The following is a 16038-nucleotide window of genomic DNA, read 5'->3' as shown; positions in this document are numbered from 1 at the left end:
GCCCTCAGTGCTCAATATCACTGAATACAATGATTTAGCATTAAAAGGATGAAAAAGTTTGAAGAGAACCCCAAGAGGCTAAGGGATTTCAGAATCTTTGAGTCAGAGTACCACAAAAGCATCATAACATTTTTAAAGGACACAGACTCTTACCAGCAACCAACCTGATCTATGTAGCCTTTGTAATTTTTGATTTGGTCAATTGCAATGGTCAAGTTTCCACGGTCAATATGTTCCGCAGGAGTGTGAAGCCTCAGAGCATACAGAAGATGAATATATTCTTCAAACCTCCGGGATGGGTACAAAAGCAGCTCTGGAAGACTGTAGAAGGCACAGAGAGAAGGGAGCTCTGGTCCCTTTCTGAGGCCACAGAACACCAGTCCTTGGGGTGACCTAGCTGTGCTCTCCCTCAGAGCTTACCTCAGCATTTTGGTAACAATGGTCTTATCATGCCTCTTCAGGAAAGCTCGGAAGGCTGGTATCATTTCTCTGCACTAAAGATGTGAGTTATATTGTCAAAATTCTGTAAGACAGTTGTGAAGTGTTGTTTCTATTCTACCAGACAAGCATAATGAAGTGCTCAAAGCAAAAGGGCAACACCTACACCTAATCACAGTATTAATACTATAGGTGCTTCCTGATATCCTAAGTATACTGTATTAATTATACCATAAATTAACCCTAGTCATTGGACTTAATCAGTATAGAAAAATGAAAATGGACTTTGCATGCAGGTAAGCCTGGATTAGAATTCTAATTTAATTTTATCTAATTCTGTGTGACTTTGTCAAGCTTACTTAGCTCCTCTGAGCCTCAGTTTTCTCATGGATGTCATAGCTAACTCTTGGTGAGGGGCTGGGGAGGGGGCGGAAATCCTATCCATAGAGTACCTGCCACACAGTAAGTGTTAAGTGTAGGGATTGGTGTGTAATTCTGCTGTTAAGCATGTTTTCCACAATAACATTATGAAGGTGCTCCTTTGTACTTAAAATCTGTTTTAAAATGCATTTTCATCACCATTACAGTCCCCAGGAAGTCACCGCATTTTTCTCAGATGCCAGTAATTCTAATTTCTAGAAATCAAATAGTCACTGATTTCAATAATATTAATAGCTAACATTTACTGAGTACTTACTTATATGTATCCCCATGCTAGTGAAATAGACACATTACTATCCATAACTATAAAATTGCTGGCACCAATCTGCTATGATAATATGTGATGCTTTGCTCCGATTGTTTCTTGTCCTAAAGGTCAGTTCTATGACACTGCTTTATTCATGCAACTTTCACATAATCAGAGTTGCGCAGCAGAGCTTAAACTCCCCGGGTGGCTCCCCGGGTGGAGCAGGAAGAAGACGACAAAGGGAGATGTCTGAGGTCAGGAAGTGTTCAGAGAAACTTCACTTCAGGGCCTCAGGGCAGACAGGTGGGCAGGGCCACAGCGGGCACAGGGAGAGGGCACCACCATGTCCCAAGGTGCCCCTCCTGCTGCCCTTTTGATGCAAACCGAGGAGGGGAAAGAGTATCTTATTGTCATCAGAAGAGATCCTAATGAGAGCACCAAGGGGCACAGATGAGAGCTGCATCGTCCTGCTCAGACTACATACACATTGTCGCAACAAAGACAACTGTTTAAAACGCACTTGCTGAGGAATTCAAAACAAAGGAATTCCTTGTTTTATCGTGAGATTTCACACATTGAGTGCCATTATTCCACACATGATTATGAATTCCTTTTCTCCATGAGAGAGCTGGACTCACCACACGGGCTGTAGAGGCAGTGTCAAAGCAGGTTCACAGTTTTGCTTCTGCCTAATTGTGAACTATCTTCCTATAACCAAGCCCCAGGGTAACTGGTGCAGGTGGGAGTCTGGAAATTTGCATGAGGACTAGTTCAGTCCCACAACCAAGTCCTAGGCACTGCCGGGTCAAGCACTATGCCAGCCCCTAGTGATCGAAACTAAGTCAGTCAGTGCCCTCATCCTCAAAGAGCTCCCGGTAAACCAGAGGAGGAGATCCGGAAGCCAAGGATAGAAAAGTCTTTCCTACGAATTCTAGTCCTTCTAGTCCTCGCAAGTTCAGAAGGTCTAATAAATGCCTGGATGGTCCCTCCATCTGTTACCTTCTCAATAGTTTTTAGAACCACAGGGTAATTGTTGAAGAAATTGGTATATGTGTTCAACTGGCTTCCAAACTTTATGAATATTTCTCCCACACAGTGAGTGGGGCCCCATTCCTGTAGTCTGTCTCTCAGGTCATCTAGAAACCGCCTGGAACATGAGAAAAGCATGGCTGTGAAATATTGACCAACGACAGCCTATAAACTTATAAAATATAAATGTGTACTCAGTCATTTAGGGTGGGGCTTTTGTCAGATCCTTTCGCCTTGACACAGAGCTGGAAAGGGAGGAAGTAGGTTGACTTGGGGGCTGACTCAGGATCCCAAGGTGGCCTGGAGAGTCTGCCCTGACTGTTCCCTCTCCCCTTTGCCTGGGGACAGTTTCTTACAGTCCTCAGAGGAGGGTGCTCAACTCACTTCAATGGCTGAATGCCATCACCACCACTAAGCCCATTTCCCTTGGATCAAAGGTTATTCTTCAGCCATCATGGAATTTCAAAACTGGAAGCACAATAGTTCCTTTTATAGAATCTGGGGTCCCCGAAGCTAAGGAAATTGTTCTAAGTTATCTAAAGAGTTACTGGCAGAGAAACACAAGCTCAGTTTGTCTTATGCAAATGATCAATTTTCTCTCTCAACTCTTCCATATACATATACTGTTATTAAACTAATCCCCAGCCTCTGGTTCTCTAAGCAAAGTGTTCTAGTGACTTAGTCCCATTACAGCCTCCTGTTCCTCTCCCACTGATCAGCCAAACACTGATGACTATGAATAGCTCCCCTTCCCATTGTCTTTTGCATAAATAGCATAATGAATATAGAATCCCCAGGCACTGAACCTCCACTCCTTGACCTATAGCTCTGAGTCCAGGCAGGAATACACCCCAGGAATCATCACTACTGTTTGCAGCCCAGTGTCAAGAATCATCTCTCTTCTGTGAGGTGATCAGGCAGTGTCTCCAAGAAGGGCAGAGAATGACTGAGCCTCTGTATAACTTTTTGAAACAAGTGTGTGTTCCTCCCATACCACAATGAATATTTCAAAATATAGCTATTCAGAGTTTACCTGTTGAGACATAAGATCTGCAGAATATCAGAGAACATGATCTGGATGTTTGCAGCACTCAGAATGGCTCTGTTTGATGACAGCGCCGCTCTCAGTGGCCTCACATAAACATCTCTCACAATTTCCAGCATCTGCACATATTTTCTCTCGCTCTGTAAGAGTTCCCTGACGACTCTGGTTCGCTTTTCGGCTGAATCCAGCTGGAGTTTTCTCTCCTGTGGAAAAGCATTAAGAACTCAGAAGGAAAGTGTAATTACTCATTTCAGGCTTCCATCATCCAAAGGCCTGACAGTCAAAGGAGACAGAGAAATGAAAGTATTGAGCAGTCAGGAGGTCACTCTGAGGGTACCTTTCTGATTCGTGATATGCAGGGCTGAAGGGAAACTTGATAAAGGAATATGGAGGACTCTGCTTGACCCCATCATCAAACTGTCCCTTACACTGGCCAGCCTGATGCCATAGATGAGATGGGTCTTGGATTCTTGAATCTTGAGAAGGTACAGGTTGAGAATTTACTTTGATCCATCTATCCATCCAAATAGATATCTAGTGTCATGTGCTAGGTGTTGGCTTCTACAATGATGCTAAGGCAGAATTCTGCCCTTACAGAGGTGATGGTGAGAAAGCCTTTGGGTTGTGCATTGTTTTCCTTTTTTTTTTTTTTCCCCCAGTAGCGTTTTATTGATTATCATGTAGACAAGACTGAAATGAGCTAGACCTCTCGTTATCAAATAATTCAATAGTTATTTCCCGCTATGTATTATGAAATACCAAAATCATGCTCTTCTTTCTGTGTTCAGGAAAAACTACTATCTCTCCTGGGTAGTTAGGTTTCCCAATGTTCTATGCTTTCTATATATCAAAGTTCTGTTTTAGCAATCCTGAGGGAAAAGCCATGCACTGGTGTTAAGAAATCCCACACCCTGATATTGAGTGCTATGTTTATGACTGGAGAAATTAATTTTCCTTACTGGAATTAGGATTCTTTCCCTTCTATTTATACTTTTGAAGTTGTAAAATTAGTATTTTTACAATAGAAAACAATCACAATATTCAAATTTAAAAAATCTAATAGCCTTGTATTTGTACCTAGGACGATTAAAACTCTTAGAACACAATTTCCTCTTTCCCCTCCAGCCCCACACTGCTCCAAATAAAATAAGACAATACTAATGTTTAATGCCATGTGATCTGCACCTGAAATGTCAACCATAATTTCATGATCTAAAATTAAAATGTGAAAATAATTTAAGAATCAGAACACTCATTCTGTTTGAGATACTATAAACACTGTTCTTGGTTAGTTTTAATCTTTCAAACACATGCCTATTGTATATAAAGCCTATTTCAGTTCAGTTCAGTCACTCAGTTGTGTCCGACTCTTTGCGACCCCATGAATCGCAGCACGCCAGGCCTCCCTGTCCATCACCAACTCCCGGAGTTCACTCAGATTCAGGTCCATCGAAGTCAGTGATGCCATCCAGCCATCTCATCCTCTGTCATCCCCTTCTCCTCCTGCCCCCAATCCCTCCCAGCTTCAGAGTCTTTTCCAATGAGTCAACTCTTCGCATGAGGTGGCCAAAATACTGGACTTTAAGCTTTAGCGTCAGTCCTTCCAATGAATACCCAGGGCTGATCTCCTTTAGAATGGACTGGTTGGATCTCCTTGCAGTCCAAGGGACTCTCAAGAGTCTTCTCCAGCACCACAGTTCAAAAGCATCAATTCTTCGGCCCTCAGCCTTCTTCACAGTCCAACTCTCACATCCATACCATGACCACTGGAAAAATCATAGCCTTGACTAGACGGACCTTTGTTGGCAAAGTAATGTCTCTGCTTTTTAATATGCTGTCTAGGTTGGTCATAACGTTTCTTCCAAGGAGCAAGCGTCTTTTAATTTCATGGCTGCAGTCACCATGGGCAGTGATTTTGGAGCCCCCCAAAATAAAGTATGTCACTGTTTCCATTGTTTGCCCATCTATTTGCCATGAAGTGATCTTTAAAATACTGGAGTTATCTAATATTTATAACGATTTTGATTTAAGGTTTCAGTTGTCAAATTTCCGCTGTTATCTTGAAACTATAATAGAGCGCTGCCCAGAATAGCTCTTAGCAGGCGATTGCTGTGACCCATTAGCCCCACCCCCACCCCACCGTAGCCACCCTCCCCACCCCACCCTGTTACCAGGCAACAGCTACTGAGAGACCGTTAGCATTCCTGCTCAGCCATTGGTTGGTGCCACAGTGGCCCCTCCCACAAACCACCAACTGTCAATAAGGTTCCGTTGGTGGGAGCATTCCACCAACCGTCAGCCGAGTGGTGGTCTTCTGGTGCAAAGTGAGGTAAGAGGTGGATCTCAGCTTTTTCCCTGGGTTCTGTAGCTCACCCAGCCTTGGGCCAGCGGGGACCCTGTTCTGCAGGGCTCTGGAGCTCCTACCATGGCCGCCCACTGGCCGAGCCCCAGGCCTTGAGGCAGTGGTGAGCTTCTCCCCCATCCCCACCTCTGAGACCTAATGGCAGTGGCCATCTGCCTGGGACGTAGGTAGTCTCCAGAACCTGTCCCTGCAATTTGGGCGGCCTGAGGAACCTGAGGGCGGGCCAGTCGGGTTGGGTGCCTCCGTCAGTGATGACGGCTGGGCAGGGTCTGGGGACCTGGCCGTGAAGGAGCCACCTGTCAGCCAATACCAGAGCTCGGAGGGTGAAAGTTGTGCCTTGGAACCTGGCCCTTTCCTGTCAGAACAGAGGATAATGTTTGTTTGGTAGAAATTTATAGGAACATCATTACCTGACCATGACCTGACCTCAAGAACAAAGGCTCTGATACAGAGAAGTCTGTAACGACTAACCACACTCCCTCTCACCTTTCCTAGAAAAGCACTTTGCTGAGAGCTTTCAGGGAGTTTGGGGTTTTTAAGGCCTGAGCCACCTTTCTCTTGCCTGGCTCTGCGATTACCTTTTCTCTGCTCCAAACTCCCACATTTTGGTATGTTTGGCCTCACTGTACATTGGGCACATGGAGTTGTGTTTGGGTAACAAAACCATTGTGCAGTATTATCACCAATGGTCAGCGGAGATACTGTCGTATTTATTTTTTTGTAAACCCTCTCTTCCTGGGTGGTTCCTGGGATGGCGTGGGGCTGAGTGAGCCCGCAGCTGCCGAGGTCCACAGGGACACTGTCCACTGTAGGCGGACTGTAGGCACCACCCACTCTAGGCAGACTGGTCCCGGCTGTTGGGTGGTTGGGAAAGAGCCCAGGGCCGATCACCCTTCTGCAGGATTCAAACTTTTCTCTCTGCCTGTTTCTTGACCTTAAGGAAATCACTTAAGTTTTCTGACTTGACTTCCTCTTCTACAAAATGCGGGTTCTAATGTCTGCCTTTCAGAATTCTGAGGTTGAAACATGACAGTAAAAGTGGATGTGTGCTATTGAAATGCTAGACGGCACGCATGCGCTGTGTGTTAACCGGCAGCACAGGACCAAGCCTCTGCTGGTCCACACCTCCTCCACCCACTACCCGTTGAAAGACAACCCTAAAGGTTATATTCATTATACTCAACATTTGAAATCAGACCGTAGCTGATGATGAGTCTGTTAGAAACTGTGATTGATTATACTCAATCAACAGTTGATGGGTTGGTTAGAAACTGTGAACCTTTGTGTCCAGGGACCATTTCTTTAAATGCCTTTCTAGCGTCCTATTAGAAAAGCATGGAGTAGCACAGAGATGACTGTTGTTGCCAAGATGTTTCATGTCCATCCCCTTGGCTCAACTTCTTTTTAGATCAGGACTTACTCAAAAGAAAAAGCTACTGGCTGGATCTCCTCCAGTTATATTTGGGGGTTCCCCCCGTCAAGAGAAACTCTCAAGAAAAGAGAAAGAACAAACCAGAATAGTTGGCTTACCAGCTTAACCAGCAACTCAAAATTTGGATCATTTTTGCTGAGACTTGGTTTTGTGTCCTGAGGGTTATCTTCTATAACATCTCTTTCCTGAGGATTAAATGCAGACTTGATTATTTGGAGGCAGGCCCTGGGATATCTAAATGCCCAGTCAGTGCTAAGCCCACAGGAGGTTCTTAGTAGCTCTGCCTTTGGCCCTAATCACAGGGTTCTCTAGAAACATAAGTTAAGCACTCAACAAAATTAAATTTTATGTTTTAAAAAATAATAACTTTTTGCTTCCTAGGAACTGTGTTAAGAAACTAAATTCAGTGCAGTTTCCGTTTTCCCTGGGAACAGCTCCTCACACATGCCTGGGAAATAGGTCTCTGCCTGAGTTCTGGCAGCAGTGCGCACATAAGTTACCTTACTTTCAAGATGCTAGAAGAAAAGTTCACAATGCTTTGTAAAATTCACCTCTTTTTTCACCTAATGAAAAATTGTCATAAAGAAATTCACATGCCATTTCTAGATCTGTTTCCACATTTAAATATGGCTTATTCTTTCCTCACTTTGCCTTGTTAATTTTTCTTGTGGCTTCCATATAAATTATCACATTAAAAAATAGCGCCCCTTCCGCTTTCCCTGCAGCATCCCAGGGTCCAGCTGAGAAATGGAACACTGGTCCCACGTTTGTGTTGAAAGCTAATGATGATTAATGGTCACTGCTGCTGCCCTTCTGAGTCAAAGATAAAACTATCCATGGCAACCCCTTGATATATAGGAGTGAAACTAGAAGAAAAACACCAATTTATAACCAAGACTCCTTTTGTCTTACTCTATTCAGACAAAAACACGCTTTTATTTTGTACCTGCAGACATGCCTCATGGCTGCCTGAAGCCTTTGTGTAAGACCCCTGGGCCCAGAAGCACACACAGCCAGCCAGTTTCTCCCGGGCCTGCAGGCCCCCCACCTGAGTCTGAGCACTTCATAGCTGCTCCACATAGTCTTCTCACCATGTCCTTTCCCATTTGGGGCTGACCCACACCAGTCTGGAATGTATTTATACTTGTGTGCATGTGTGCTCAGTCAGGTCCAACTCTTTGTAACCCCATGAACTTTAGCCCACCAGGCTCCTCTTTCCATGGAATTTTCCAGACAAGCATACTACAGTGGGTTGTCATTTCCTACTCCAGTATTTATATTTATGCCAGGTCAGGGGGAATCTAGTTTGAATTTTGACAAAATAATTCAAAATTTCTATGCGTGGAATATTGTCTTCTTTCAAAATATGTAATAATGCTGATCATTCATATAGAGAAATGATAACTTCAACCAGTTAGCAGTGACACTGCAGTTGTGTAGGTAGACGGTTGCAGGTATAAAATGAAAATGAAACTCAGCCTGCTTGACTGGAGTTTAAGAGAACCCAAGCCATACAGATTCTAATTGTGGATTCCACAGATGACGGAGGCCCCATTATCTGGGATATCATCCCTTTGGACAGGCTCCCATGAGTGCTCATTCACTGAAGCTCAGCAGTGGACTCCTGGACCACCCTGGCTATCTTAGAACCTGCTTACTCAGACTGGGCTTTGTTTCACCTCTGGCTCAGCAACAGCTTTTAAGAATTTTTAAACCACTGAACTACCAGGGAATTCCCAGCTACAGCTATTTCTTAAATGTAAATTTTTCTTTGTGGATAGCAAGTCAATTTGATATAGTAATTGTGTTTGAACCTAAAAGCAACATGTTCTCTCATTTTATATTATCTAATTATTAGGATTTTTAGGACCTGTTTTTAGGTTAAGATGCCATTTGTTATTCATTTTGAAGGAGGAACTCAAAGGAAGTAACAGAGTAGCAAACTTCACACATTTTTAAGAACACAATTATTTTGAGTCAATGGGCCTTTGCCTTGAGATTCTCCATGGCCTGTAAGGGATACTTTGGATCACATATTCAGAATTTTCCTCTAGGATCTTAGTTATTGCTAACATCCTACTTATTGCTGGTGCTTCTCCCAGAAAACACTTGACTACCTGAATTAGGGTCCAGAAAGAGTTGTGAGGCTTCCCAGGTGGCTCAGTGGTAAAAAAAAAAAAAAAAAAAAAAATCCACCTGCCAATGCAGGAAACACAGGAGATGTGGTCTGATCCCTGGGTCCAGAAGATCCCCTGGAGAAGGAAATGGCAACCCACTCCAGTGTTCTTGCCTGGGAAATCCTATGGACAGAGGAGCCTGGCGGTCTACAGTCCATTGGGTCGCAGAGAGTTGGACATGACTGAGCGACTGAGCATGCATGCAGTAGTTGTGAAAAATGATAGTGCTGAAGAACAACTATGATTCTGGCTGTGACCTATCACCATGTTCTATAGCATCAGTGTAAACACTGCAGGCATATCAAGGCCAGGAGTTACTATTGTACTACTGACTGGGCAGCAAGATGATAGATTAATAGAGTGAGCTATCTACCTATCTATATGTATATATGTATGTGTATTTGGTCCTGGATTTGGCAGACTAATCCTCTTACACAAACCCTTGTGGAAGAATCTATAAAACAGCTGTCTCAGAAGAAGGCGTTACTTTCCACTCCCATGGTTGAGAGTTTGTGTGCTCTTCTGGATGAATATCTACACTTTTAAAAATAAACTCCAGGGTGTGGAGAAACTCACCTCCATTTTATCTGAATTCAGCACCTATATTTAATCTGTGGTTTTCCTTCCTAGGGCCACCAACTTTGTTTCATGGGCATTATGCACAAGCTCCCAAGTTTTAAATAACAGAAAACCAAATAATAATCTAAGATCTATTTTTTTAATTTTATTTTTAAAAAAGGAAAATATCAAAGATATTCCCAGGCATTAAGGAGTTTAACATTTCTGTAGTTTTACTACAGGAAGGTGATGTAACAAGAGCAGGTCTATTGGTTCTGATTCTCTGGAAAACTCTGATGAGTACATGGTCTGTGAGTTTTGTAAGAGATAGATTTAGGGGTCAGGCTACAAGGAAGCAGGGTTCTAACATCTAAAGGCTTTGATGTCCCTGGGAATGTGTTTATCAAGACTCCTCCTGAAGAGGATGCTTGTGGTTGGGAAGAATAAGCTGCTTCAGGGAGTGGGGGTTCTGCTAAGAGGCATGGTCTACTAAAGACAGAGGGCAGGGGCTGCATAACTGCAGGCCTTTCACTCTGCTGAGTGAGTCTAGGGCAGCTTGGCAGAGAGGACGCGGCCCCAGTGGTGCTCCATTTGCCTTTCCCTGCACTGTGCTGTCCTGTAAAGCCAGGGCAACAAAGTCTTCCAGAATATCAGGTTAATAGGGCAACACACCATTTGCTACTAGGGGAACTTACAAGTCTATTTCTCCTAACAGTCTCCACGGTGACTTTGTGTTAGGGGTGGCATCCCCAGCCTTCAATCATCAAAGATAGGTGCTTTTCCAATGGGCATGAAATGGCATTTTCATAGACATCAGTTCTCTGAATGACAGTGCAATTTTCAGTATTTCCTGAATCCATATTACTTCACTTAACCAAGAATGTACATATTCTGAATATAGTACTGGCAAAATTATTTTTGCTCAACTAAAGAACTAGCTTCAAACCCACTTTTTTTTCTTTTATGAATTTGAATCTCAACCAAAAGAAAAAAGGAAAAATGAACCATTTTTAGTTTCACCAAAAAAGTGTCCTGGGCTGCAAAAAAAAAAATCTCTTTAAGTTACGTTGGACAGAATGCGAGTATTCAATTCTTCCCTCAAGAGTCAACTAGTGTTTACTCTCATCAGCATGATGCCATGTAATCCACTAATCAAGTAGATTAAGTGTTACTAACATTATGAAACTACAAAACACCCTTTTAAAAATAAAAATCCATGAAAATGAAGTTCTTATGAGAAATGACAAATTGAAAGCTTTCAAGGTTAGAATTATCATTACTGATTATGAATTTCTTAAGCACATTTCTCAAACTGTACAGTGAAGCAACAGCATAAAAATGCCACAGTAATTTTACCTTTGTGAGTAAACTGTGTGTTGCCTTTGGGTCACTTTTTGTCAGAATGACATTTCCTTCAAAATGCTTGCTCTTTTTACTACATTTCTTTAGCAGAAAATATGACAAAAATTCCAGAGGGTTGTCCTGAAAGATTACCAACCCCCCCAAAAAAAGAATTTTTATTTCAAATGCAGGTCAACAAGAGTGCAGCAGATATGAGAACACATTTTCTAGTAGCATTTTCAGCTTTCTACCTAATTTACAAGTCTAGAACAAAGTCACTCTTATTTGAGGCAGTAAATGGGGCTTTCTGGTTAATCTTGGTTCTTAGCTTATTGTCACAGTTCAGTGAGGATGCCAAGGTCTTGTGGGAGGGTCTCAAGGTCTTCAGAACCAAAGTGACCCACACTGGCCTCTTAGCCAGAGGAGGAAAGGGGACAGGACAACTTTGGTGTGTTACAGGGGAAAGAAGAGAGCCTCCAAGCAGCAGAATTCTTGCGGAAAACACCCTGGTAAGACTCCCAAATCTGGTTCCCTCTCAGGCTGTAGGTTTGAACACCATGAAAATTATATCATACAAGGTTATTTTAAAATAATTTGGTGGCATAAGTACCATGAACCAACATCAGACATTGAATAATTCTTTGGTGTTTGAGAATACTGCAGAGAATTTCAGGGCCTCAGGATTATCCCTGTGAACATCCCTGATCATATTATCAGCTGAATTCTCCAGGGCATTTATTGCTGGGCTGTGAGAGGGTTGGCTAGTGCACTGGAGAGTTGAGTCTTCAGAAAAGAAATTCATGGCTACCTGCAACTCCTCGGGCTCTACAATGGGCCATGAGCCCAGGAGATGTCTGGTGCTTACCCAGGAAGCCAAGTTGAAACCATGATAAGGAGAAAGTGTCCAAAGGCAATGTTAAATCCTCCACAAAGTATAATTACTACAGTGGGAAATATTTGAGAACTGTTTCTTGGAAAACTACAAGCCTTATACAGCAACAGGTATGTTGATAATACCCCATTCCTGTCCTGTTCTCAGCTTCCCCTGAACTGAGGGCTGCAACAATTCTTCCTTATGCATGGAGATTTGCTTCGGGACCTCTGCAAATACCAAAATTCTCAGATACTCAAGTCCCTTATGTAAAATGGTGTAGTACTTGAATATAACCTAGGACATTCTCCCATATACTTTGGTGTGTGTGCCCAGAGGGTAAAGCGTCTGCCTGCAATGTGGGAGACTCGGGCTTGATCCCTAGGTCGGGAAGATGCCCTGGAGAAGGAAATAGCAACCCACTCCAGAACTCTTGCCTGGAAAATTCCATGGATGGGGTAGCCTGGTAAGCTATAGTCCGTGGGATCGAAAAGAGTTGCACACAACTGAGCAACTTTCACTTTCACTTTGTGACCCCATGGACTATAGCCCACCAGGCTCCTCTGTCCATGGAATTTTCTAGGCAAGAATATGGGAGCATGTTGCCATTTCCTACTTTGGGGGAACTTCCCGACACAGGAATCGAACCCAAGTCTCTTGCACGTCCTGCACTGGCAGGCTGATTCTTTACAACTGCACTACCTGGGAAACACCCCCATATACTTTACACATTTATTTATTCATTTGTTTGGCTGCACCGGGTCTTAGTTGCCACACATGGGATTTTCAGTCTTTAGTTGCAGCTCTCAGCATTTAGGTTCTTGACAAGGGGTTGAACCCAGGCCCGCTGCATTGGGAGTGCAGAGTCTTAGCCACTGGACCACCAGGGAAGTCCCTCCCATATACTTTAAATCATCTCTCAATTACTTATAGTACTAGTACAGTATAAACACTATGTAAATAGTTGTCAATGCATGACTAAATTCAAGTTTCACCTTTTGAAACTTTTGGAATTAAAAAATATGTATTTAATTGGTTACTCCAGGTCTTAGTTACAGCATCTGGGTTCTAGTTTCATGACCAGGGAATGAACTTAGGTCCCCTGCATTGACAGCATGAAGTCTTAGCCACCAGGTGAGTCCCTGGAATTTTTTTTAATGAATATTTTCAACATGTGGTTGGGTGAATCTGAGGGTGCAGAACCCATGGTTGCAGAACCCAAGGATACATAGAGTTGACTGTATTTTATTTTCCTAGAGCCTTTCTATGATATTAGAGCAGAGTATGTTTTTATTCTGCCTCCCCTCATTGTGTCCTAGTGTGTGGACTGACTTTTCTGGAAGAGCATTCAAAATTTGCTTCTGATTTTTTTCAGGCTTTCCCTAAGCTTATCCCCAACCAAATTACTGACTTGCATGTTTCTGTCCTGTTTTCTCTTTTCCTTCCTCTCTCATCTAGCCTTCCTTGCCTTTCATCTATTATAGCTGGTTTCACCATTTCTCAGTTTTTCTGCCATACTATTAATTGTTTTAACTGTTGAATAATGTTTATGTGAAATATAAGCCACTAAACATGTTTTTTTCTTTAAGAAGTCACTTCTGACTTAAATTAATCACAAGATAGAACAGTGTACCATATGATTAATATCAAATAACTGAGAAGATTTTCCTATTTTTGTGTAATACATCTTGGGTTCAGACTCTTTCAGTGACTGTTTTCATAAACTGATGCTATTTCTCTGAGGAATTATGTCCTAAAGGATAAAGTGGTAAATGCACACTAAAATTTAAGTTTTGGGGTTTTTGTAGCTTATTTTATTCAAAGGAACACTTACAGAATTTTCTTTTGAAAGTTCTATCAATCCATCTGCCAGAGCTTGTATGATTTCTTGGTTATTCAGAATGTTAGCCACACTCATGGTGTCAAATACAAATTGCCCTGTAAATATAAGTCCATATGCTTTGTAATTAATTAAGAGATGTGATCAAGAAGAAAACTCAGTCCTTACAGTTGCTTGTTAGTTGATAAAAATGCAGACTAAGAATAAAAATTCTATTATGCCATGAAGATTATCTATCAAGATAAAATAGAAAATGAGCAAAAGCATCTAAATGTGTAGCATATAAAAAGTGACCACTCTGACAAAGTTGATATTGAATAAAATATATAAATTGGACAGGGAAAGAACATGTAAAAATGAACCTTATAAAGTTTAGATTCTCAATTCCACCAAAAGCTCCTCTATATTCTGCATTATCTTTGTGCTCAATTCCATAAATATTTTAAGTCCATAGGGAATAACATACAAACATACATACAGACACCTATATTTTTAAAATATTTTGAGCAACTTGCATTGATTTGAAAAGCAACCTTTTTCCATTTGATTTTCATGCCTTATGACATACATGATCAAAAAACACTTCTACTGTTAATCTTTTCATTTATCTCTCTAGTAGTTAATATCTGTGAAAGAACCATAACATAACCATAACATAACCTCATAAGAAATTTTAAATATTAGCTGAACACCTACTAAATGTGGTAGAGTTAAAACCAAAAAGACAAATCCCTGCTTTATGCAGAGAGAGATGGGCATATGTTGACAGATGAAATACCTGTATGCATATTTGTATGTTACAGCTCTTGTGTAGACAGAGCAAGGCAGAGGAAGGGAAGAGAGAAGTAAGACATAGATATATAATGACTTGACTGGTACAGTGCTTCAGTGACATGTGAAGAGTTAGGGAGGAAAATGAGTTGGCAGTTAAAGATGCAGGAAAAACCTAACTTTTTTTTAAAAAAGTACTTGATTTTGAAGAACTGACTGGTTTAGATGAAGATCTAAAGTTGAAATTGTTCCAAGAGTCTTTATTGTGATAATTGAATCATGAGTAAGAAGTGTAAATGTGAAAACAAATTCAATAATGTCCAATAGGCCTGTCCATGAAGCCCGTCACCAAATTAAATATTTTAGAAAGAAAATACATAGAATTTAATTATAGAACAATTTAAGTAATGGGTGCTGTGGTCTAAGAGATGCTTAACTGGGATGTTGGTGCTTAACTTTGAGAGCAAATTGAAGAGGGAAAAGGACAGAGCTCTCTGGCTTAGCAAAGTGAATTTTGCCAAGGTAAACAATTGACTGACAGAATTAATAAGATGGTAAAATTTGAAACCAGGAACTAGCTTCAGCATTTTAAAGATGAATATATTTGTTCTTAGTGGATATTCATGATATCTGAAAGAAGCTATGAAAAACAAAGACAATAAACAGTCAGTTTTTTACTTCTGCATTCCTACATTTGTATTCACTTTGGATATGTGACAAGCTTCATAATTAACCAGCAACAGAAGCAGCAACAGTTCTTACCTATCATCCTGCCACTGATGTTCTTCTGCAACTCCTTGAAGAGAGGACTTAGTTGTTTCCTTACTGATTTCAAGGTGTCTTCCAGGAAGTCGGTGAGGCTGGACCATGTCTGCAGCTTTGATTCGCTGAAGTAGATGGAAGGGGGTGCCGTTTCCCACTGTTGTCCCAGCCAGTCACTAAGAACTGACATTATTTTCTGCATTTAGTATCACAGACTTAAGCTCAGAGTTCTTCTTGTTTACAGTATGGGAAAAAAAATACTCTTAATTGTATTTATATCAGGCTTATTACCCTTTCTCATTAGAAGACTAAGATAAACATCCATAGTCTGCTTTCAAAGGTAAAATTAGAAACTCAAAAAGGACAAAATGAATAATTTCAAATGTCTATCTATTCTTTGATAAGATTGACATTTACACTGTATTTGAAGTAAAATTAAATAGCTGCTGGATTTTTGCATCAAAAGCAGAATAGACTTCCAAATAAGAATATACTATTTTATGTTCACATCCTAAAAAGTAAAAATACAGGAAAACCGCACTTTACCTGGTTTCCCCATCATGTCATCCAAAAGTCATCTCCATTGGAGCCAACCCTGCATCTTATTTATATCATGTCCAGCTGCTCTCTCTCTCTCTACAGATATTTCTACATGTACTGAAATGGGTGCTTAAAGTTTCTGTCCTTGAAAATCAGTGACTGAATGACACAGGACCAAGGGAAA

The 16038-nt window shown here is 41.4% G+C and overlaps 1 protein-coding gene and 1 long non-coding RNA gene across 6 annotated transcripts in view; one reads left to right on the top strand and one right to left on the bottom strand.

The window, feature by feature from the left end:
• Positions 1 to 16038, bottom strand: part of ECT2L (epithelial cell transforming 2 like) — an 89833-nt gene that overhangs the window by 12175 nt on the left and 61620 nt on the right. For all 5 annotated transcript variants that reach the window (XM_061428125.1, XM_061428127.1, XM_061428126.1 and 2 more), the window contains 8 exons: positions 15315 to 15497; positions 13776 to 13879; positions 11086 to 11211; positions 7093 to 7179; positions 3189 to 3403; positions 2126 to 2273; positions 421 to 494; positions 165 to 321 (listed from right to left, as the gene is read on the bottom strand). In XM_061428125.1, the coding sequence (XP_061284109.1) occupies positions 165 to 321; positions 421 to 494; positions 2126 to 2273; positions 3189 to 3403; positions 7093 to 7179; positions 11086 to 11211; positions 13776 to 13879; positions 15315 to 15497 (1094 nt within the window). The remainder of the gene's footprint in view (positions 1 to 164; positions 322 to 420; positions 495 to 2125; positions 2274 to 3188; positions 3404 to 7092; positions 7180 to 11085; positions 11212 to 13775; positions 13880 to 15314; positions 15498 to 16038) is intronic.
• Positions 5401 to 16038, top strand: part of LOC133254095 (uncharacterized) — a 45321-nt gene continuing 34683 nt past the window's right edge. Inside the window, exons 1-2 of the long non-coding RNA XR_009738569.1 lie at positions 5401 to 5529; positions 11530 to 11579. This is a non-coding gene — a long non-coding RNA (uncharacterized LOC133254095). The remainder of the gene's footprint in view (positions 5530 to 11529; positions 11580 to 16038) is intronic.

This window comes from Bos javanicus, chromosome 9 (assembly GCF_032452875.1).
Source record: "Bos javanicus breed banteng chromosome 9, ARS-OSU_banteng_1.0, whole genome shotgun sequence".
NCBI classification, from domain to species: domain Eukaryota; kingdom Metazoa; phylum Chordata; class Mammalia; order Artiodactyla; family Bovidae; genus Bos; species Bos javanicus.
The sequence above is the reverse complement of the archived record's forward strand: the minus strand, read 5'-3'. Positions and strand labels throughout refer to the sequence as shown.